Genomic DNA, 24,774 nt, shown 5'->3' with positions numbered 1-24,774 from the left:
TAAGCAGAGTGGAAGAAGAACTTAGCGGGGCATATGCCACATTCCCCTCGCGCCTGGGAGCAGCCTCTTCCGATAACAGCAGTAGCAAGACTTCAGGCATGAAGGTCCCACGAGCCTCTTTTCATCCAGCACGTAAAGATCTACATTGGGATCTGCTGCCCCTGTGGATCTTGCTCCCGATGCAGTCGCCTCACCTTTGCCTCATGGTTGGGCCGGCCTTGACTGCCTTCCCAGCGGACGTTGCACTCTACGCGCGAGCCGCCCGATTGCTCCCCGCCTTCAATTTACCCGCCGGGGGAAAAAACCGCCCACCTGCTTACCGCGTGGCCGCCACATGAATGAAGAAGGCCTTGGCCAATAAGAGGCAAAGGAATAGGCTCCACTCCCACCCCTGAGTGCGCACGCGCGAAGGGACCGGCTCCTCTGTGTGGAGGAGGGCAGAATCGGGGAGAAAGAATGACTTGAGTAGGCCTCCGCGAGCGTGGACTCGCCGCGAGCTGCAAAACGTCCAATAGGAGAGCGCGCGAGGGAAGCGGCCAGCCAATGGCTACGCCGCGGGGGCGGGGCTGTTCCGTGGGACAGGCCCGGCGGAAGCCGGGCGGGTTCATTCTCGCCTCAGCCATCTCGTCGCTGTGGTCGCAGGAGCTGCCGTGGCGCTATGGGGGCCTCAGATTCTTTCTTGTCTTCCTACGCCGGCCTCTTCTACTGGGTCGGGGTGTCGAGCGTCGCCTACTTCGTGTGGCTGCAGCTTCGGCGCGTAGTTTATGCCGTCCGCCTGTGGGTGCTGGGCAACCCGGCGGCGGTGGGCCCGCACCTGGGCGCGTGGGCAGGTGAGTTTACCCGCCCTCCGCCGCGCCGGTACCCCTTGGCTCGGAATTCTCCAGTGGAGGCCTCGGCAGCCAGCCCCCGTTTTCTTCTCTTGCTCCTTCGAGGTCTCCGCACAGTCCGGCCGGTGCCTTCCCTTCCAAGGCCTCTCTTCAGCCCCAGCAGTTCTCGCCTGCCTTCGTTTCTTCTCCCCACTTCGTCAAACTCGCGCACGGCTTTTCCCTCCTGAGCAAGTGTGCTTGTGTCTTTCTCTAGCTCCTTTTATGTTGGCGGGGGATAACTTCTGAGCGTTTCTCCCGGTTTTGAGAGGAGCCCTCCTGGCTCAACTCCTCCTCAACTGGCATTGGACGGGAATAAAGTGCGGTACACACTCAAGGTCACTCGCCACGGATTAGCCCGATCACTTCACATGCTGCTGCTGCTTTTCTGTAATCGGCGCTGTGGCAGATTTGGAGCGAGGAGAGTAAGGCTGCACTTTTAATTGTTAAAAATTCTGTGCCCAGCGAAAGCTTCAACTGCACAGTAAGATTCATAAGATTAGTTCTTGCTTTTATACTTGCAGTCAGGGTTTTTTTAAAAAAAGACTTTACTTCTCTTCTGATCCATACTTCTAGAGGAGGAGGTAATGTTTTTAGTGATGTTGATTACTGATGTGGATGGTTTTCTGGCCACATGCATTGGAGGGGGGGGGGAGAGAGATTATCCTCTTAAGTGTGGTTCGGTTCCATCATAGAGATTCAGTATTCAGAAGCAGGAATTGGTAGTCATAGATTTTTTTGATCCAAGGAAAGTGGGTATAATCCTTTGTATCTATCTGCCTTTTGGCACTTTCTCCCAATAAATATTTATATAGGGTCATTATTAAATTCATGTAAGACATCTTACTGGTAAAATGGAGCTTACTAGAATAGTTTTATCCTGTGCTTGGATTCCTAGGGTTAGGATGCCAATGGTATACTGAGGTTACCTTATACCCCATTTTATACTATTGAGAGTTACTCGACATAGCTTCCAAGTTTTTTTAAAAGGAAAAGCAATAATAAAACCAAAGCTTCTGAAATGGAAATTTAAAGCAGAATTAAAAGAACATAAAGTAGGAACTTTTTTAGTGTGTGTAATGTAAAGATTCTCATTAGGAGCCAAGTTAAAAAAAGAAAAGAAATCAGAGTTATGCTTTTGTTTGATTGCTCTGCAACTGACCTGTGTGAGTTTTTGAAACATGCTCTCATTTAATGTAATCAATATATTTAATTATTGGCCCTGGTAAACTGCCAGTATAAATAATATATGCATCATAGGGTCATGAATAATGTAGATTCCCCCCCCTTAAGAAATTAAAAATTCACGTAAAATTGCTTTTATTAAACCAGCTGCTGTGCTTGTCAGTATGTGCCAGCTAGTAGCTCTTGATTTATTTGGAATTCTTCACCAGTAGTACCTTTAAAATTTAATTACCAGTAATCCTACGTCTCTGTCCCATTCTCTGGAACTATGCACAGAGTCATGTGCAGCAGTAGCTAGAATAGAATCCTGTGTGAGGCAAATAGGCATTACTTGTTTAACTGCCACATTTGCTTCTAGTAATAACTCCAAGTGCCCTTGATTTACACTTTTGTTGGCATATTTTGCTCTGGTTTCATTTAAGATGTTGCTAGCCTTGTCTGTCTTGTTCTTCTATAGTACTCTTGTGAGACACTTTTGTATTATGGGCAGGTTATTCTGTACTGCTGGCACAGCAATCCTGATGGCAGTACCGACTGTCGTGTAGTGGCCTGGGGCAGTTTATATTGTGATTTTATGGGGTTTGGGGTGCCATGAATTAAGTGCTATAATTTAATCAATGCTTGGCTGCATTTAGCAGTGTAAAAATACAGGCCAGCCTGATAATGGTCGGTTTGTTAAGCAAACAAAGGCAGGGAATATGAGCCATTAACAGAGACTCTCTGTGCCAGACAGCAAATGGGTGGAGCTCCACTCTGAACTGTGGGTAGTTAGGAGAAGACATTGCCAGAGTTTCTAGAAGGGAGTTTCAGGATTACTTTGGGAAATAATGTAAACTGTAGGGAAAATAGTTGCAGTTTGTAAGTGGTAGCAGGCTGGCAAAAGTGGGGAGAGAGCACAATGTGGGCAGACAGTTTGAATCCAAGGCTGCAGAAATGGAATAAATGAAACCCTCTTGGAGTGTAATCCTGGAAGCCCCTACATCATAGGCTTAGGTTGTATATATGTGTAAATAAACCATGTATTTTAAAGAAATCACAAGTCTCTACTGTGCCTTATTTCCAAAAGGAAACACAAACCCTGGGTAAGTGCCTGACCCCTGAAATCTTTCCCTGCTGTGGAGATTGGGGTGGTGTGCAACAGTAAGATAAGAGGTGAAGTTTTACTGGCACTGGGAAATTCAGTACGCAACTCCATGCTCTTTGTGCAGTGATGCATGCATTACAACCAAACTTGTTTATATTAACTGAAATTCTTGTTTTGTCCCAGAGTGTATCTTTGCCTAGTATCACTTGTGGAAGATATAGAAGTTTGATATTCCAAAAGAATCATTCCAAAATGGTTGATGCGGCCGATGTGTAAAATGCAAAAAGAACAAGAACCCTAATTTACAAGGAGTTTGCTATGACTATCCAAATAAAATAAACAAGGCTACCACTCTTCACAACTATTTACCCCTCTCTGTATCCCATGATATTCATTCTTGTCTTTCTGCAGTAGTACATACAGTGGTACCTCGAGTTAAGAACTTAATTCGTTTTGGAGGTCCGTTCTTAACCTGAAACTGTTCTTAACCTGAGCTACCACTTTAGCTAGTGGGGCCTCTGCCACGCCGCCGCTGCGCGATTTCTGTTCTCATCCTGTTGTTGTTTAGTCGTGTCCGACTCTTCGTGACCCCATGGACCATAGCACGCCAAAGTTATTAACCCGAGGTGCTACAGTGGTGGTACCTTGGGTTACAGACGCTTCAGGTTACAAATTCCGCTAACCCAGAAATAGTACCTCGGGTTAAGAACTTTGCTTCAGGATGAGAACAGAAATCGAGTGGTGGCGGTGCAGCAGCAGTGGGAGGCCCCATTAGCTAAAGTGGTACCTCAGGTTAAGAGCAGATGAACCACTTTTTAATCCATTCTTTAAAATTTAAATATAAGTTTCTGAGGGAAAAAAACATACAGCTTGCTGGCTGAGTATAGGCATACTAATTTAATTTTATAATCAGTTCTATTGAACAGCTTCCAAGACATTCCAACTTTTGCAATCAAATTACATAATATTTATCGATTAGTACTTTTCTGCCACACTAAAATAACCTTCATCCTGATATCACTGACCTGATAATTCTATCAACCTATCAGATAATGTGTGGGTGTGCCTGTCTGTAGCTCTACCTAGGAGATTACATCTTGTGAAAACTGCATAATCTTCGATCAGTTGTTCCCAAATCCCACCCGCTCTTTAAAAATGCTTGGGGAATTGGCAGAGCACTCTTTGCTCCTTTCTTCTTTTGCCTTTTATAGCAGTGGTAAATGCACTGTGCTATATGCCTTAAGATTTTTTTACCGGTAATTGTTTTTTTGGCTTTTTATATATTACACTATTTTATTGTAGTACAATTTGAATTCCACAGAATTCTGTAGAATTCAAATTGTAAGTGTTCTTCACAGGCATGCTGTGGACACACACAAATTCAGCTGATGGTCTGTGGAACCCCCTGTGAACCCCCAGTCAAGGTGAATGATTATCAGAGAGTACTGAAACATGGGCATATTGCCCATGTGCTTAAGAGATATGCCACATTCATTATTTCTGGACTTTGCTCATGCTGTTGACAGTTCACAAAGCTGCTTCTCACTTTCCCAAATAATGTGACATGTTTAGTGCCTTAGGACAATTGCTCATTCTACACATGTAGCCACATACTTGAGATTATAGTTTGAGAGCAGCCTAGAGTAAAACAGAGCACTTTTCTAAGTTAACTTCCCTCAAAACATGTTATTTTTACCATAAGGTAAAGGGGGCCCCTGACCATCAGGTCCAGTCGTGTCTGACTCTGGGGTTGCGGCGCTCATCTCACTCTATAGGCCGAGGGAGCCGGCGTTTGTCCGCAGACAGCTTCCGTGTCATATCGCCAGCATGACAAAGCTGCTTCTGGTGAACCAGAGCAGTGCACAGAAACGCCGTTTACCTTCCCGCCGGAGCGGTCCCTATTTATCCACTTGCACTTTGATGTCCTTTTGAACTGCTAGGTGGGCAGGAGCTGGGACCGAGCAACGGGAGCTCACCCCGTGGCAGGGATTTGAACCACCAACCTTTTGATCAGCAAGCCCTAGACTCTGGTTTAACCCACAGCGCCACCTGGGTCCATTAGTCATTCTCATGTGCAATTCTAAAACTGAGTTTGTTTTTTGTGGAAAACCATACCCTTGCAGAAGGAAAATAGGAAAGGTGGAGCTGTAGGGTGGTACTCAACTAAGGTTTACTTAGTAAACCCAGTGAAATTAATCAACCTATTTTTGTCACTTTCATTTATTTTATGAGTCTTCTCTGCATAAAAATTTGCTGAATACCACGTTTAGTTTCTTTACCTTCTTACTTCTAGCCTGCTGTATATAAAAGTAACATCCAGTGATGTCCACCAGTTTGCTCAGGAGGTCTTCTGTTTTCTATTTTCCCTTCCTGAACAGATTTTAGGGGCACGTGGGGGTGTGGAGGGGAAGAAGCCCAGATGTGCTCATATCAGCCACTAAAGGTCCTTGGGGTTACATTTACATTAACAAAAAACATCAGGCAACTATATTAAAATTAAAACTTGTAAGAATTACTTCAGCCAGAGATATCCTATCCACATACCTCTCCCATTATTTAAGATAGAGACATAGACCCATCTTTGTTTCCGATAACATTGTGGTTTGTCCATATAGAAAAAATCCTTCCAGTAGCACCTTAGAGACCAACTAAGTTTGTCATTGGTACGAGTTTTGTGTGCATGCACACTTCTTCAGATGCACACGAAAGCTCATACCAATGACAAACTTAGTTGGTCTCTAAGGTGCTACTGGAAGGATTTTTTTAAAAATTTTTTGACTACGGCAGACCAACACGGCTACCTACCTGTAACTGTTTCTATTTGTCTTCATCTTCAAAGTATGACATTCGGGAACTAGAAATGTTAATCCAGATAAAATCTTACTAGGCCGGAATAAACAGTCTAGTTTTCCTCTGCACAACTATCTCTTGTTCCTCAGTCAGGAGTGCTGGACAGCACAAAGCCAGTGTGGAGAAGTTGTTAAGAGTGCTGGGCTAGGACCTGGGAGGCCAGGATTCAGGTCCCTACTCAGCCTTGAAGCCTACTGGGTGAGACTTTAGGCTAGTCATTGTCTCTCAGCCTAACATACCTCACATGGTTCTTGTGAGGATAAAATAGAGAGGGGAAGAAGTGTTTCCTCTTTAGCTCTTTGTGGGGAAAAGGTGCGCTATGAATGTAATAATAATAATAATCCCCAATCTGTCTTTACACCCAAGCACAAAATACACAAAGGGATATTGTGCACCTCTAGGAGACATTCATCCCACAGCATAAGGCAGAGGTTTTCAACCTTTTCCAGTCCATGGCTCCCTTAATGAATTACTGTACACTCTTTCTGTGGCACCCCTGTGGGGCTCAGGAACCCAGTTATGTCACCCTTTGCCTCAGAGCTGACAGCCTCTCACCCTTTTGCAAACACCTTCCCTTTTGGAGTATTTCCTCAGCCTCCTCTCTCCCCTCTCCTTGGGAGTCCTGCTGCTACTCCTGGTCTCTGAGCTGCCCCCCCCCCCCAAGGTGGCTCCAAGAGGCACCATTCGCCTGCAAAGCTTATAGCCAGGACTGTAATAAAAAGCTGTGCAAGCTTTTGGGAGGCAGACATGAGAGGGCATCAGAGGAGGGAGGGAAGGAAGGAAAGAGGGACAGAGGCCAGTTTTGCCCGCGGTACCCCTGACCATCATTCAAGACACCCCAGGGTGCCATGGCACACTGATTGAAAACCACTGGTGTAAGGCATCAGTTGTTCCAATCTCACCATAGCAATTGTCACATGCTGCAGGGTCACAACATGAATATGGCCTGAAGCTTTTGTGGGTGGTTGTACATGGAAATACCCTTTAGAGGTAAAATATGCTTTTAGTGAGGTTTATAACATGGGAAAGAAGTTCTGTGGGGAAAGGTTGAAGGAGCTGGGTATGTTTTGTCTGGAAAAGAGTGGGGTGGGGTGGGGAGGAGAGAGTATAGCCCAGGCATCCCCAAACTGCGGCCCTCCAGATGTTTTGGCCTACAACTCCCATGATCCCTAGCTAACAGGACCAGTGGTTGGGGGTGATGGGAATTGTAGTCCAAAATATCTGGAGGGCCGAAGTTTGGGGGTGCCTGGTATAGCCCTTTTCAAATACCTGAAGGGCTGTGATGTAGAATGCAATATTTTTTCCTCTACTATCCAGACAGGGAGTCTGAAGTATCCTCTGTTGCCATCCTTGTAGAACTTACTCTTACATATTCTGTTGCTTACCGTACATAGGTGAGGTAGAAGAGCAGTTGAGAGAATAATGAAGGATTCTGTAATCAGTTATAATATTTGTTACAAGCCTAAGTATTTGTTTTGTAATGTTTTTCTTCTAAAACTTTTCTTGCAAGAACTTACTACTATTTCCTCTGACTTGTGCAATCTATACAGATATATTGGAAATGGATTTTTTTATATTAGAACTTTAAAAATAAAAAATATATAAAAACAAGTGTTAGGGGTTGCCATGTTGTTGGTTCAAATCAAAGACCAAGAAAGTTGCAGCTGCTGTGGCATGTTGTGTTTTTATTAATCACTTTGCCCTGCATCTTTTGTAGGAATCAGAAGTTGAGTCTCCCCCCCCCCAAAAAAAAATACCCTCGGTGAGCAAGGGGACCGGTTGCAATATAATGAACATAGGCACAATCCATGCAAACTGTCCCTTATAACCTAATGGAATTGTGTCAGTTTAGTGTACAAGACCCCATATACTGCAAATCCTGGATGTGGGTCTTTGTGAAAATGCTGGAAGAAGCCACACAGACACAACTGAGATAGAGACGTAGGATGGACACTGGTAGGCCTGACACTTCCATGTCTCACAATGCCTGTGAATTTTCCCAGATGCCTTTTCCCCTCATCCATACACACACTTTTTGTTTGATAGTTATTCATAATCAATACAATATTCTGCTCTTCCATTGGAGTCTTTAAGAGTGGCTTAGCATTTAAGAGGATAAAAGCATAAAATAATATAATTAAGGGCTGCTTCAGCACAATCTCAGTAAACAAAAACAAAAAAATCAGAAAAACACAAAACAAAAATTCTGGGTTATTTTAAGATATTTGCCTTGCCGTGAAAACACATCCTAATTGAGGACAGTCAGATCTCCTTGAGGAAGAATATTCCTCAATAGGTATGCACAACAGAAGGTCCCCTTTGTAATCATCACTCACCTCAAAAGGCAGGGAGAAGCCTCAAAGGGCCTACAAAGATGGTGTTTAGATTGGCAGGTTCATGTGGGGGGAGACAGTCCTCCAAGTATCTGGGTCTTAAGCCATTTGAGGCTTTAAATATGAAAACCAGCTCATTGACTTTTGCCTGGAAATGGACTAGTAACCAGTGAAGTTTCTGAGTTTTGAGAGGGATTCCATTTGACCAATCCCGGTTAGAAATCTAGCTGCTGTTGTTGTTCCAGCTGCAGTTTCTTTGTAGTCTTCAAATGCGCACTATGGCTCATTAAAGTAGTCTAAATGGATTGCCACTAGTACATGAATAACTCTGGCAAGACTTTCTCTATGGGGTTGGAACTAGTGCAACAGCTGTAGTTGGTGGAACATAATTTAAGTGACAGAATCCACTTGGGCTTCCACAGATGGGGCCAGCTCTAACAGCACCCTCAAGCTCTAGCCTGACCCTTAGAGGAGAGCAAGTAGGAAAAATAGTTGTCCTATTTATTGCATAAGTGTTCTGTAAGGATTGGTAGTTCATCGTGTACCAAACCTTCTGGGGGTATTGTGAACTTGTACTTACTGCTTTTTTTCTTTTATTAAGAATCTTGGACAGCTTTTTAAAAATAAAAACATAAACCACGCATTCTGGTTTTGCTGGAACAAACCTGACTTGATATTTGACACATGCAAAAGTGAGCAAATTATTGTTGCTCAGCTCCTTTAGTTAGAAGGAAGTTTCTTGGTGAACTTAGAAGTGTTTACTTTTACATTGCATGTTCTCATAATTGTTGTTGCCCTTTACTTAACCAGAATGAACAATGACTTTTTAAGCTGTCCAGTAAGTGCTGATCTGATGCATATACCGTAAGCCATACAATTAATAGAGATCCTGTGTAATTTTTAGAGCACATAAAATGTTGAGTTATATGCAGTTACTTCTTACTGTTCAAATAAACCCCTCTGGCAGTTTTTCTAAAGAAACTTAAAGAGTGAGTAGTGTAATGAAGAAGTTGCTTCATGGTCATGTTTGTTGGGAAAACATTTTGGTTTGAAATTGATTGTGCCTTTGAGAGTGTTTTAGCTGTAGAATGAAGCTTTTTATATATTGCTACACAGCATCCTCTGTTGGCTAACTTGTGAATTGACCTCCCTATTTTTATGCCTTACAACTGTAGCATTCCTTTAAAAATACAGCATTCTTTTCAATTATGTAATTACTGTACTGCCAGACAGTTCAACACAACAGTGAAGACTGGTATATGTATAATATATATCTCTAATGTAGGAATCTGCACTGAACAATGTTGGTGCATTATTTTAAAATGTATTGTAATAAACATATGCTGCTCCTTGATTGTGTTTCCACTGGTGTCCCAACTAAACCCTATTTGGCTCATATATAATTTCAGAATTACTCAGATCTTGAATGGACTTCCTTGATGGAGAGTCAGCCACTCCACCTATAGAAGGAAATACTTTGTGTGGGGTGGCTATCTTTGTTAAGAGTTATTGCACATGCAGGTAAAGATGTCAACAAAGTTTTCCTGAGGCAGGCTCATAAAAGACCACCTCAAGCAAGAAGCAAGCTTTCAAATCCCTGAGTCCTCTTAGAGCTTGGTTTTTGATCTGAACTTGAAAAGCATTCCCAACTATTCCTGTTCATCCCTTAATATCTGTGAAATGCCTCCCAAAGTGGTTTACAACCATATTGAATTTCCCATTAAAAATATCATCAAAACCATTAGCATTTAAAACTTCCACGGTCCATCCAAATATAAAGCAGCATACCACAAAAGAAAAGAAATAATATAACGATGTAAAAACACAGCATACAACTTACAGATCCCAAAGGCCATGGTAAAAGAAGTCTTAAGCCCTGTTTGAAATTAGTGAGGGATGGGGCTTGTGTGATACCACTTGGATTTAATTCTGAAAATGTCCTGTTGCATGTTCTTGCTAACCTAATTATTTTTTGCACTCCCCAACTAGTTTGGGGCAGAGAGATAGGGGCTAGCCATTTTAGCAGTGGGTGGCAGAGTCAGCAGAGCACCTCAGCCAGTTGCCACCAGAATGACAAGCCCTCCACACAGATGCAGGTATTGGTGCTCTTATGTGTGGGGAATATGTTGCATGATTTTGCTGTCTAATTTTCTGAATTTTGGCCTCTTCTGTTTATTAGTTCATGAAATCAGATGTACAGTAGTCAGTTTGAACAGTTGCTTGTATAGAAAGGAAAATTCAGTGTCTTATGTTAAGTTCATTTTCCACCATAACTTGGGCTACTTCATACCTTGTATACATGAGAAATACTTTCATGTAGGCAATAAAATGCAGTTTATTTCTTCTTTATTATTACCGCAGGGCCTGCAAGATGGACCTGTTCCACCAGGCCTTTGGCCAAGGCACAGTCTGACCCCATCTCTCCTTCTGTAATCTTCATAGAACTCTAACCCGATGGTTGCCATTAATTTGATTCTGAATTGATTCTAGAATGTATTTTAATTAATTGACTGTGCGATTTTATGTACACTGTGCTATTTTTACCTGTTGTTAGCCGCTCCGAGTCTGGCTTTGGCTGGGGAGAGCGGGATACAAATAAAAAATTATTGTTATTATTATTACTACTACATATGAAGCTGTTCTATTATCACACCTCTGGTCCATTTAGTCCAGGATTGTCTATTTTGAATGTCAGCAGCTTTTTGGGATCTTGGACAGAGGTCTCTTCCATCACCTATTTATTACCTTATCCTTTCACTGAAGATTTGGGATTTGAACCTAAGACCTTCTTGATGCAAAGCATTTGGTCTAGCACTCCTCATGCTTGTAGATAACTGTATGTGGTAAACAACACATAGGGTTATACTTGGCTTCCTTTCCTATACAGAAATTTGATGTACGCACCCTTTATGCTCTGGAAGCTATGTTTAAGCCAATTTAAGGGTTGCTTTCCCCATATTTCTGCTTTGGATCTTTTTTTATCTTTTGGCACACCTTTCTTGCATGCTTTCAAACATGCAGTGTGAACTTCTGGAACTCATGATTGAGTAGGGCTCCTAATAGCGTATGTGTGTTCGCAGTCATGCGTAATGTCTGTACAGAAAGGGCACTGAATTGTGGAAACCCGGAAATATATCTCTCTTTTAACTTGTGAAGGAGCCTGAATTATTGGTGTTGGGACACAACATATATTGTGTTTAACTTCTTCAGTAAACCTAGCACTGTGAATTGGCCAGTCCTTTGAATTCCGTTGCACCATTCATCTGCTTATGCTGTCGTATGAATGTGCTGTGTTCCCAGTGAGCAGTGGGACTCAGCTGCTTGTTTGGTGAATAGATGTGACTGAACCCCAAAGGGGAGAAGTGCCATGTGACAAGGACATGCTCAAAATCCATGTGTTCTTATCCAGGGTGAGGGATTGCTATGGTGCTGAGCATAGCATTATGATGCCTATATAGTGTCCTCTTTGTTCTTTCAGGGAAAATAAGATACGTCAAACAAACTGTAACAGAAATGCTTAAAGAAGCTTGATAGTTGCACTTCTGTCTTTATATTGTTGAGCTTCTCTACAGGGCAAACAGCCTTCCTATTAGTGCTCACTTCTGAATAGTATTTTAAGAAAGCATTTTGGCTTCCTTCATGGCATTTATAAACAAAAGTAACTTACACTTACTCAGCCACAAACGGACAATTGCAGAACTTTGTTCAATAAAGTCTCAGGTAAATCAAATAAGTATTTATTTATCCTAATGGTTAAGTTCCAACATAATGGCAAACCATGGTGTAGAAGCCTAGAATAAATAGACTTTTATGTTCTCTATCTGGTGTTCTGCAGTTTCCCCTTCCTGGTTTGCTATTAGGTTAATGATGGCAAATGGTGGTTTGCTGTGAACCAAGAGTGGAGAGAATCGTATCATGTGAGGGTAGGAGAAAATATGAGAGGCCAGTGCTCATTCCAGGCTATTTTTTCATAATGCCAAGAGGGTGTTGGAGGGTGACCTCAGATCTCATTCAGCCATGTAACTCACTAGATGTTAATGGTATAATCCCTACCTTTCACATTGCTGTTCTTCACAAGTGACATCAGGTGTTGGACAGATCTGGGGAAATTGACATGTGGGCAAAACTGGGACTTGGACCTGGCCAAATTTGACCCCATTGCCAGAATTTCCCCACCCCTGATTAAAAAAATTGTGAGAAGGTAAAAATGTGAACCAAAATGAAGACATGTTGAATGCAAGTATAATGTTAACATTCCACCATATTGAAATGTATATTTGATGAATATGCAAAGCAAATATATACCGGTATGTGTTGAGCAAAATGTGTGTGTGTGTGTGTGTGTGTGTGTGTGTGTGTGTATCTGTTCAAGATGGAAGAGGAAATAAAACGGAATTCTTAGTTTTCCCATTGTACAATCAGCTTTAGTGTATCTCCTTTCTGACACCATAGTGTCATAACGGGCTTATGTACTTTCTTATAAAGTGCTATAAGGCAGCTTTATGGATGTTACATCATTTTAGCTAAGAACAGGTGTTGTGATGTGTAAAATGGCTTACTTGCATCCCAAATAGACATAATAGACAAAAATGGTTTTCATGAAGGTTTTCATGAAGGTTGCAATAGGATACATTTACATCTTAATTTTTAAATGATGAGAGCATTCTGTCATGAGTTGCAGATATTAAAAATTAAGAAGGACATTGATCTTTGCCTAGAGTGTAAGGAGAAATATTCCTTTACAGAAATGGGCATTTCTGATTGCTACTAGCTTCTGCAGTCTACAAATTTGAAAGTAAATGCACACCATAAATCCAGATTTCTGTATGTTTCTCTTTCTTGCAAATAGAATGTTTTCAATAACCATTTCCTCTCTTCCTGCATTGTGAAATGGTGGCAGCATATCAGCAAGGAATTGCATTGGTATTCTAGAAGCATAGCCAAACCAGACAGGTCTGCAGCACACTGGTCTATTTTTAGACTGTAGGTTGCCATTTTTATCCTGTAAAAATATTCATCAGTGTCTGGGTGACAGGCCATCAGTTTTTCTAAATGTGGCAGACCACATTTCCCCTTCTACCTATCTTCTCTGTTTTATGCTTTGCAGTGTGTAGTTTGGAGTAGGGGGAGGTGGTTACTTTGGATTTCAATTCATGCATTAAACTCCTCAGTTCACAGATCTTTAACGTCATGCAATTCATTCATCTTTTTCTATACGCAGCTGCTTACGCATCTCTGCTTATTGTCTATTATGGCTGAACTGTTCTAGTGCACAAAAGTAAGGGGGGAATTAATGGATTTAGATGCCTTTCTATAATTTCCAGTCTAGTCTCTCCTGACATTCTTCAGCTGCAGCCACAAAGCACTAAATTTAAAACCACATTGGTACTGTGGGTAAGGTATTCTCTTTTTCTCAGCAAATACAGGTACGGTAGTATGGGAAGATTCTCCTGAAATCAATATGGGCTGGTGGGTTGTATTAGATTGGTTGTGGTTCAGCAATGAGTCCCAAGTTCCAGTTCCTGTTTGGGAATGAAAATTATCAGTAGCCTTGAGCAATTCATGCCCTCATTTTTAAAGTTGTTACAAACTTATTGACCTAATACACAAGTTGATTGTGCAGAAGTATAGTGTCGCGATCAAGGGATATAATAATACTGCTCTATTCTGTCATACCCCACCTAAAGTACTGTTTTTAGTTCCTAGGAACCACAATTAAGAAAGATATTGACAAGCTGTAACGTGTGCAGAGGAGGGTAACCAAGATGATCAAGGGTCTGGAAATTAAGCCATATGAGGAATGGTTGAGGGAGTTGAGTATGTTTAGCCAGGAAGAGAAGAGAAGACTGAGAGGAGATATGATAGCCAAATATATAAAGGGCTATCACATGGAAGATTCCCTCCAATTCTACAATTCTGTGATCTTTCACCAAGGGGCAAATGTACATCAGAACCTCAGAGAAGCTCAGCTGGTTCAAATCAAAGACCAATCTCTTTCAGCATCCTTTTCACCCTCTGGCCAGTCAGGTGCCTGTGGAAAGCCTGTAAGCAGGACATGAGGATTACAGCATTAGCCCTCACTTTTTCTCCAACAACTGGTCTTCAGAAGTATACTGCCTCAAATAATTGAGGTAGTACCTGTAGATGACCAATAGCCATGGATACTAGTCTTATCCTCCATGAATATGTTTACACCCATTTTAAGTTGGTGGTCATCACCTCATCTTGTGGTGGCAAATTCCACTCCTTAACACTGCTTTCTTACTCTTTCCATAATTGACTCCCTTGGGAGGCTGTGAACTCTCCTTCATTAGAGGGTTTTAGGCAGAGGTTAGATGGCCATCTGCCATGGATGCTCTGGTTGAGATTCTTTCATTGCAGGGGATTGGATTAGATGACCCTCAGGATCTCTTCCAACTCTACAATTCTAACCCACAGCACTCTAACATGATTGTACATATTCTATCACTGATCTTTTTTTTAAAAAAAAAAACCCAGTGTGCTGCATTTTGAAATGGCATCTTTGTCCAGTGGTTGAGTGCTAAAGACAATGAGTTTGATCCAGAGGAGGAAGAAAAGTGAGCATAAGGGTTCTCTTGCAAAGTGTCTCAAGCCAGGTATCCCCTTTCATTATAGTTCCCAGTGCAACCCACACTTTTCTAGACAGTTCGTGAACCTTCAGTGGCTTGCCACGAGATCTGACTTCCACATATTATCATGCCTATAATCTATCATATGAAATGCACTGTGGGTGCCAAAGAGAAGTGAGAGTATGCAAAATCTGAACATTTGTGGTTGCAATTTGAGTGAGAAATCGGAGGTTTAGAAGCACACATATGTCTCATTTTCTGCACCAGATTTTCCGTTCAGTAAATGTATTGTGTTTCTGCTGTCTTATTAACTTGCAGAGTCTGCATGCTTATCTTCTTTGTTCTTGTTAAAATATGAGCTGGCATGTGTTAGACTGCATTAGCGTTCACTTCTAGGGACTTCAGTGCCTTCTAAATTTGGCATTGCTAAGCTGGTGCCCTGTTTGCTTGAATCAATTGGGGTAGCTATTTTTAGCAACAAAGGGGAATTGAAATAGCAATTTTCTTTCCATGCAATAGATCCCAAGAGGAATACTGATGCAAGCTCTCTGTCATTGCATATACTCGCCCCTCCTCAAAAACCCTCAGACAAAAGGCAGCTGTCACAGTTTGCAGCAGTATTAATCTTTAATCAATTGAGTGTTTTCTGCATTCAGGTGTTCTGAGGGGAAAACGGGTCATGAGGAGAACCTGTCTGGAATAACTAAGCATTCTGTTTGGTGGGTAACGGCAGGAAATAGGCAGAGCAGCTAAAAATAGTATTTGCTTCAAGTGTTCCTCCAGTCTATTTTTGATACTTGATTTTGATAAGGTTGATTGGGCTCTTACTAAAAATAAGTTTCTTCCAGGCTAGCAACACATGCACACACACACACATAGTAAAATGTTTTTAACTAACACAAACTAAAATGCTTTAGTGGGCTGCAGATAATATTGGAAGAAAGTGTTGGTCAGACGCCATTGTTTATATAATCTCTATTAAATGAGGCATTATTTAATATAGATTCTCATTAAGTAATATATTGGAATATTACTTGCAGCTACTTATAACTGAGGAGAGAAATGCTGATTTCCCACATTTGCAACATAAATTTTGGACTATGTGCATAACTTCAGTTAGTTAAAACCATGACTTCAGATATTTTGTCCTGTGTGTTAGGTCTATGAGGAGTAAAAATCATAGTTGTCTTTTAACTGGAGTTGCAGTGATGTCACTATATACGTTGGATAAGTCACAGGCACTACCAGTGGCATCTGTGTATATATACCATTTGAGAATCTAAGCAAGCAAGTGCACAGATGCATGACTGGCAGGAAGGACTAATCAGTGTTTGATCATGGAGGTAGGAAAAGTACCAGCATGCAGTCATCTAAACCTGTTAGTTATATATTTATTAACAGATTTCACAAGGAAGTGAATGGAAGTATTGTTGAAATTTTGATTACCGTACAGTACATATAAAACCACGTGACTTCTGCAAGACTACTGCTATTCTTCCAACACTAGAGCTATCAACTTTTCCAGAAAACCTGTGCTGCATTTTTCTTCACACATTATAAGAGTTCACCCTCTTAATCCCAAAATGAAACATCACTGGTTTTTTGTCTACTTCTCCATCTGGGGAGTAGAGGGCAGGGTGTGGATTCAAATATATAGCTGGAACAGCCTCTCCCTGAATAAAGCAGTGCTGATAGTTTTCATGAAAGCAGCTTGCCCAAGTCTACTCATCAGTCTTCATGTTGGAGTGGTGACATAGCTGAATTGCTTCTATCAAATTCTGTCTTATTTATTCTTACATCATTCTCCTTTGTGCTGTTTTCTTCCAGTTCAATACTATAAAAATACTAATTTATTCAGGGTGATCTTGAATCCTAATCCGAAGGAGGCACACATTATTTTTCAGATGAAGAAATGCTGAATCAGTACCGGTATAATGCTTGGATTGAAGGAGCGAATTAGAGGTGCCATTACAACATAACAAGTAAAATTAATGTGTGTTGTAAAGTTTTCATTAATTGTTCATAAGACATACATGCTAAATTGGATTTGAATTGATAGACAGCATTAAAAAAAATCCTAAGTCAACTTTTCCAGAAAACTTGTATCACTTCTAGAAGACGAAGAATTCATGGCATTATGACATAAGCTTTGGAAACACACTAACATCTTTGTTCTTCCACCTTTCATGTTTTATAGTTATCACGGGAGCTACTGATGGAATTGGAAAGGCGTATGCTGAAGAGGTAAGTTGTGATTCATGTAACATATTGTACCTTTGCGCATTTTGACATGCATACAACAAATTGGAGTCTGTATCCTGTGCTGTATGTATGTCATGTTCTTGTTTTGCCTGAATGATAAGGCAAATTGTTCTTTAACAGGGACAATGTGGCAAAGTATAACCTGCATGGAAACATTGTTTGTGTAACAGAGCTAACTTAGCATGGCAGTCTAACAATCTAAATGAATTCTGGGATAGGTTTGGTGCATGTTACCGTATCCGTTATTCAGGTCAGATTTGTATTATAGTTCATTATATACAGTGCTATTCTATAAAAACAAAAGAGGTGCCACAACTCACTATGAACTCCTCCCTTGTTCTCTTATAATGGCAAGGGTGCACACATGAGAGGTACCAGAACTGAGTTCTGGTGAATTCCGTCTGAAAAAAGCCCTGATTATATATAAAGTACATTATAGTTTGCTCTACGAAGACTCCTGCCCTTAAGTTATGCCTTGTTGTCTGGCTATCATATGAATATATGATTCCACCCATATTCGCAAGACAAGAACATATTGCGTAAAGAAAAAGAAAAAAAGAACTTTGATCCTTAAAACATGACCCATTAACAGTTTGACATCCTTTCCAATGTCTAGTACTTTGGATTCATTGTTAAGGTTTGGCAGCCAAGTCAGGTAATATTTGTACCTCTGGATACCTAAAACCATCTGAGGATTAATGCCTGTGTTTACACTAGGAGTGGAGAACTCCTGGCCCAATGGCCACATTTGACCAAGCACTGGTCCCAGTTTGGCCCCCAAGCCTAATATGATATATGTGATGTCAGATGTGGGACAGGTAAAGATGCAGAAGGATCTGCTGCACCACCAAGTTCCCTGTGGAACTCATGTTGGAGTTCCCTAATCCCAGCAGAAAGTAGGCTTGAAGTCACTATCCACCAGCTGATAGGTAGTAGTTTCAAACCTGCCGATCAGCAGCAATTCAAAGCTCTAAGGAGGGTTCTTTGTAAAAAGTTCTAACAATAATCACCTGATGTCACTGTGACGTCAGTGGGGTGGTAGATGGGTGACCCTTCCAACCTAACCAGTTTGGTCCTTGAGAGAGAAGTGAGATAAAGATTTGCTCCATTGGCCAGTTCAGATTCCCTATCCTGGCCATGGCTGCCAAGTTTTCCTTTTTCTCGCGAGGAAGCCTATTCAGCATAAGGGAATTTCCCTTAAAAAAAGGGAGAACTTGGCAGCTATGATCCTGGCTCACACATTCACAAGTGATCAGTGGATTAGTGTCTTTGAAGAGATCTAACTCATTGTCTATCTTAATTATGAATCTTTGCTCAGTTACTATAGATCGCTAATTTCCTACTCTTTTATGTCAAATCTATATTTGTAATTCCTTTTTTCTGTTATTTGTTAATCCAATTTGAGCCAAATATTTCCTCCTGATGGAGAGGAGATATCTTTAGATCTAATTCTGTAATTGAATTTCTTGTATAAATAGTGGTGTTGATCAATAAAATGCTACCATAGACTTGTAACTGGCACTCTTAGACTTTTGCCCTTATTTTTTCAGTTAGCAAGGCGTGGAATGAAGGTGGTTCTTATCAGCAGATCTCAGGAAAAATTGGATCAGGTTGCCAAGGAAATAAGTAAGTAGTTTTCTGGCCTTTTCTCAGCTAGATTATTGAGAGCTAAAACAAGGGATGATGGGATTCAACCAATGAGCCTCATCAGCAGAAGCACTATGCACGGCTTCCCTGCCTTTCATCTGCCCCTCCAGATGTTGCTGAACTCAACTATTATGGCCAATGGGATTATGGGAGTTGAAGGTTAAGCAGCATCTGAAAGCTAGGAGGTTAATCAGCATTTACATAGGGTGGATCCAATAGACATCATGCTTCCAAAATGCCTTTTCACAGGTCAGGTTCTCTTATGAAGTAAAAACTGGTTAAAGAGCAGAGGAAGCAGAGAGTAGATATAAATTGACAGCTATCCCAGTAGAGTTATATAATGCAGGGTTGGCAGTTCTGGTCACCACACCTCAAAAATTATATTGCGGAGCTGGAAAAAATGTAGAAAGGGGCAACAAAAGGGGGCTGGAGCAATTCCCTTATGAAGAAAGGCTTCAACGTTTGAATTGAAAGAAAGGGAGCACATGATAGAACATGTGGATGGGACTTAGAACCAGCAGAAGGTCCTATTGGAAAATTTAAGAATTGAACAGTATTGAACCTGTGTATAGTTTTCATCAGTTTTTACATGTACATGTCACAAGTGCTCTGCTTTTGTTCCTTGTCCATAAATAAGCTAAAACCTAAAAGCACAGTAAAAATACCATGTAATCATCATTGTAAGTAGCTGAGAATGAATATAAGTTACAGTCTCTCCTAGAATGTAGTTGGCAGGAGACCAGTGCCAGAAATATGGTGGTAGAAAATATTAGCTAGTTTATGGCAGGTTAAGTTTATTTCCACAATTATATTCAAAACATACTTGACACACCACCAGGAAACACTTTTACTCTGCAGGAATAATAATTTTGCCAGCTCTAATGAAACAGCAGTTAAATAAAGGTTAAATAGCTATGTTAAAACGATCAAATACTCATATCACACATACTGTTATATATACTATGATCAACACATTCTAGAACTACTAAGAACCTGGGTGCTTGGAATCCCCCCCTCCCCAATTTGTAACCATTCTAAAAAATTTAAAAATACCCAAGCAGTGTACAAAATACAATAGAAAACATAAAACAAACCATAAAACAAAGTTTAAAACATAAATTGACAAGAATTTAAAGCTTCTAAAATAGAATAAACTAATTAGCATGTTGTTGAGTTTGGAAGCAGTTGTACTTTTACTTTGTAAAAACAAAAAAACAAAAACCATATTGGAAGATACCGTTCCCAGCACCTGGCATTCAGAGGCATACTACCTCTGATAGTAGGAGGAGAACATAGCCAATCTGGCTACTAGCTTTTGATAGCCTTATCCTCCATGAATTTTTCTCCTTTCTTTTTAACCATTCAAGTTGGTGATCATCATTATTTCTTGTGAGTGTGAATTCCAGAATTTAACTATGTGTTGTGTGAAGAACAGCTTTCTTTTGTCTGTTTTGAATCTTTCAGTATTTGTTTTCTTTGGATGTCCATAAATTCTTACATCTTATCCTACAACAATTCAGGGAAGACAGGCTTGAATTCTCTGTGATAATGTATTATGTGTATAATATATATTTATAATAGGAAATGGGGGAGCCACGCTTGATAATTCTAGGCAGAAGGTGAAAAGGGATGCATTCACATAATATTCATATCACGAAAGCTTTTTGAAATACAGCTGGGGAAGTTGTTGAAGAGCTTAACTATTGTTGTACTGTGTATTTTGGGTCTATGGACCGCACTCAAGCGCTCTCTCTCTCTCTGTGTGTGTGTTTGTGTTTCAAATATATAAGCATTAATATCTATGAGCTGGCCGACCTTTAAAACCCCCCAGAATTAAGTTAGAGTTTTACAATTCTGGAATACTATAAACAGGTTTGGGAATGGAGAACTCTGTGTTTTACAGGCAGCTGTGTCTACATTTATGAAAGATCTGGAACCATCATTGTGGCCTATTGATGCCGGAAAGCTTTGTAGCCACCCTTTTTCCTCTGCTGTGTAATATTTCCATGGTAAGAGGTGGTGGCTGAAATAGAGAGAGGCCCCTGTTGGCAGATTTTGTAAACAAAAAAATTCTACTCTTGAGTAGATTAGTATTTTATTTCATGTCAAAATTGTATAAATTTGGGTTCAGGAATAAATTTTCTGTCAAGTTTTCAAGTGATAGAATAGAAGTAGGAGATGTCTTGTAGTTTGTGCTTTTCCTAAATTGTGTGAACCATCAAGAGTATGCAATTTCTTGAAAAATATGGTGAGACCTCACACTATTGATACATACCCCACATCTTGTTTGAGTCTTAACAACAGTAGAAAGCAATAAAACAATGAAATCAAGCAACAAAACATATTGGAGATGATGATCAGAACAGAATCAGACAAAACTACCAGAACCAGAGAAAGTAAAACAATCTCAAAGACAGTGTTGAATATTACAAAACAACATTAGTATACAGTGGACGCTCGGGTTGCAAACGTGATCTGTGCGGGAGGCATGTTCGCAACCCGCAGCGTTCGCAACCTGCGTCTCTGCACGTGCGGGTTGCGATTCAGTGCTTCTGTGCAGGTGCAAAGCGTGATTTAGCGCTTCTGTGCACGCATGCCGAAACCCGGAAGTAACCTGTTCCGGTACTTCCAGGTTCAGCGTCGAGCATAACCCGAAAAGACGCAACCTAAAGCAGCTGTAACCCGAGGTACGACTGTAATTATAATGGTGGTAACAAATCTGTTTAATGTGGTATTACTTAAAAGAGTTCACCCTGTTTACTAAAGGGAGCTTAGTTTGCATTGGGTCTGTCATTGTTGCAGTAAATATATCCCCTAAGCTCTATTTTGACAATCTTATTAAGTGCTAGTAAATGGGTGCACGTTTATTCATATCATAGTTTGAATTTTTATTATAACATAAGCTTGTCTAGCTACTAATTGACATTTTCAACAACTGTTGCTGTAAGTAATGGTGATTTTAAAATGCAATGTTCGAATAAAGTATCTGGGTTTAAAACTGAGTTTAGCAATCCACTAGATTGTATATATGGTGCAATCTGCGCAGGAACCTCTGGGCAGGTGTTTGCCTTTCAACAAGGCTAAAAATAGCATTCATTACCATAAGCATGAGGAACACACACAGACATGAGCAGCATCACGATAACCTTGTGGGAGAACTTGGAAATGAACACAGTATTTTTCTTCCCAGTGCCAAATCATTCAAATTGGTGTAAACTACTTGAATGAAATTAATTTCCTCACCTGTCAAAATCAAGGTTTTTATCATGTTTTCAGTGGATTGAAGGGAGGGTGATTCCTTCTCTCTGCTTACCTCATTCCATGTCTGTAGAAGTGAAGCAGTTGTATCCTGTCAGGTATGATAAAACACAGCATAATACATATGTGGTGCTATTGAGTTTTTAAAGAGTTGCTAGTCTAGGAGTATATTTGCTTTCTACAGCTGATTGTTATACTTGGTGTTACTGAAGATACTTGGCACCACATGATTGGCAGAACACAACTTCCTACTCCCTTGCTTACAAGCGTGATTGTAGAGGGTAAAAGGATTTTGTAACATCTACAGATGGGATTAACAATGCTGCAGTATCCAGCAAGTTAAAACAAAGTTGGCATTCCATTTTAATATAACAGATGGAACATAGCTCCCCATTTTTCAACTTGCAGACTGATATCATGGAAGGTGTGCTTTTCTATGGTATACAGCTGCAACCAATTTCCATGGGGGTTATATTCCTGATTCCTTCTCATGGGTAATTTGAATTTTCTATCTAGGTTGTAGGATTCTGTTGTTTCTGCCTGTTTAGTATGAGAAAAATGAAGACTCCCTTTAAGGAGGGCTGTTGTGGATGTTGGATTGGACCAGAGGTCGGCACGGAGGCCATTTATCCAGCCCGTGGGCCGCCCATGAACCGAGCCGCCCGCTTGGCGAGTACCCCGCACTAAACCGGCGCAGAGTGGTGCGGGGACCCGCCGAGCGGCGCGGGAAATGGCGCCTGTGCAAACGCCGGAAATCACATCTGTGCATGCCCAGACACCGGAAATCGCTTCTGCGCAGGCGTGATTTCCAGTGTCTGTGCAGCCGCAAAAGAGATTTCCGGCGCTGCGGACATGTGCAGACACCATTTCCGGCATCGTGCTGTGCCCGTCCAGCCCACGGACAACGTGGCCCGTGCCAGATAACCTTGCCGACACCTGGATTGGACAGAGGAGTACCTACGCTTAGGCCTCTCAACTTTTCACTGGCTCTTGCCCACAGAGTGACACCTGTGTCACACGACTGGTGTGGCACTCCCTGCTCCAGCTACTGAGTGGGTGGTGCTGTGGTCTAAACCACTGAGCCTCTTGGGCTTGCTGATAGGAAGGTCAGTGGTTCAAATCCCCGTGATGGAGTGAGCTCCCGTTGCTCTGTCCCAGCTTCTGCCAACCTGGCAGTTCAAAAGCACACTAGTGCAAGTAGATAAATAGGAATGTGTTAAATCCTGAGCAGGCACCATGTCCATTGTGTAGCTCCTTTGGGCTGATCATCCCTGTAAATGATATGAAATATTTGTTTCTCTCACTCATCTTGGCAACTTTCCTCATTGCAGTACATGTGGGGTTTTTTTTTAACCAAGCCATTGATAAATTGTGCATTCATGGCAGAAAAAGCTATGTAGCAGTGCATATTAATGTTACTCTTTTTCTAAATCCTGGATTATTTCTAAAGCTTGGATTGTTACTTTTGCTAGCAGCAAAAACCTCAAGTAATTCATAACAAAGAAAGGAGAATGGGTAGTGCCCATTGATACATTTATCTGCAAATACGCTGACCGCAAGATTTCAAACACGAATGTGTAGTGATAGAGCAGATGTTGCTAAAAATAGCAAGCCTCCACCTCCCGTCACAGAGATGTTGAACTTGATTTTCTTCTGACGTGATCACAAGACCACTGCTGCAGTAGGGACTTAATGCTATTTACGTCGTTATTTTGCATAGCAGCATATCCCTGGGGATTTATAAACAATGCAGCTGTTCTGAAAGATGAAGTAGGAAGCAAACAGTTGCATCTGCCATTAGGGATATTAGGAGGGGGAGGGGGGAGCAAGCAACTGAATACAATTAGGTTCACAAGTCTGCATGAATGCATAAGCAATTGTTTTTCTCAACCTAGGAATGACTTTGTCCTTTAAACTCACAACAATTTTTATGAATTACTTGAAGTATTTTATCTTAACAGTGTCTGTTAAAACAATCCCTTAGAATGAAGTAATGTGTAGGGTTATTGCATCTTTTATGATTTTATAATACTATGAATTCCATTCAACAGTTTGCATAACTGATCTGCCACTGCCCCCATGTGCCTCTAAAAACCCTCTTTGGAGTTGAGTGGTGGGGGAAATTGGAGGGGGAAAGACCATGGAGGCAATAAAGGCAAGAACAGTGAGTTGGTTGGGTGAGAGAGTGGACAAGAAGAGTGCATAGTGATTAAAGGGGTGTTGCCTGGTATGTACAACGAGAGAGGTGGGTTATTTTATCAGCAGAGGTCTGGATCAAGGTGAAAAGACGGAAGTGAAAATGATAGAGAAAAAGCTTGCGGTCAAATTGGATGTTTTCTAGAGCATGCATCATTCGACAAAGGCCACATGCTGACAACTTAGTAAGCCATAAACCAGTGCTTACCATAAAATAGCAACTTGTTAGTAGTGCACACTGCTGAATTGCTGCAGCTGCACTTTCCCCCTAGCATCTGTGGGAGCAATAAACTACAATCCTTTGTTAAAAAAGAACTAGCACTCACAAATTTTTCTCTTCAAATGAAACATGTTCTAGTGTGCTCTGGGCCACAAATATTTATACTGCAGGAAACTAGTATGTTTGCAACAAAAACATGAGGTGTGTAACACCTGAAAAACTAAAGTACATTCCCTACTGTTGTATGAAGGTAATGCCATAGTTTCTTCAATGCCTGAAAATGTTT

General features: G+C 41.1%; 1 protein-coding gene across 1 annotated transcript in view; it reads left to right on the top strand.

Annotated features, from left to right (window-relative positions):
* Positions 1-598: 598 nt before the first annotated feature.
* HSD17B12 (hydroxysteroid 17-beta dehydrogenase 12) overlaps positions 599-24,774 on the top strand; it is a 45,976-nt gene continuing 21,800 nt past the window's right edge. Inside the window, exons 1-3 of the mRNA XM_035116045.2 lie at positions 599-830; positions 17,103-17,149; positions 18,718-18,793. Coding sequence (XP_034971936.1) covers positions 659-830; positions 17,103-17,149; positions 18,718-18,793 — 295 coding nt within the window. The 5' untranslated portion in view covers positions 599-658. The remainder of the gene's footprint in view (positions 831-17,102; positions 17,150-18,717; positions 18,794-24,774) is intronic.

Source organism: Zootoca vivipara, chromosome 1, assembly GCF_963506605.1.
Source record: "Zootoca vivipara chromosome 1, rZooViv1.1, whole genome shotgun sequence".
Taxonomy (NCBI): domain Eukaryota; kingdom Metazoa; phylum Chordata; class Lepidosauria; order Squamata; family Lacertidae; genus Zootoca; species Zootoca vivipara.
The sequence above is the reverse complement of the archived record's forward strand: the minus strand, read 5'-3'. Positions and strand labels throughout refer to the sequence as shown.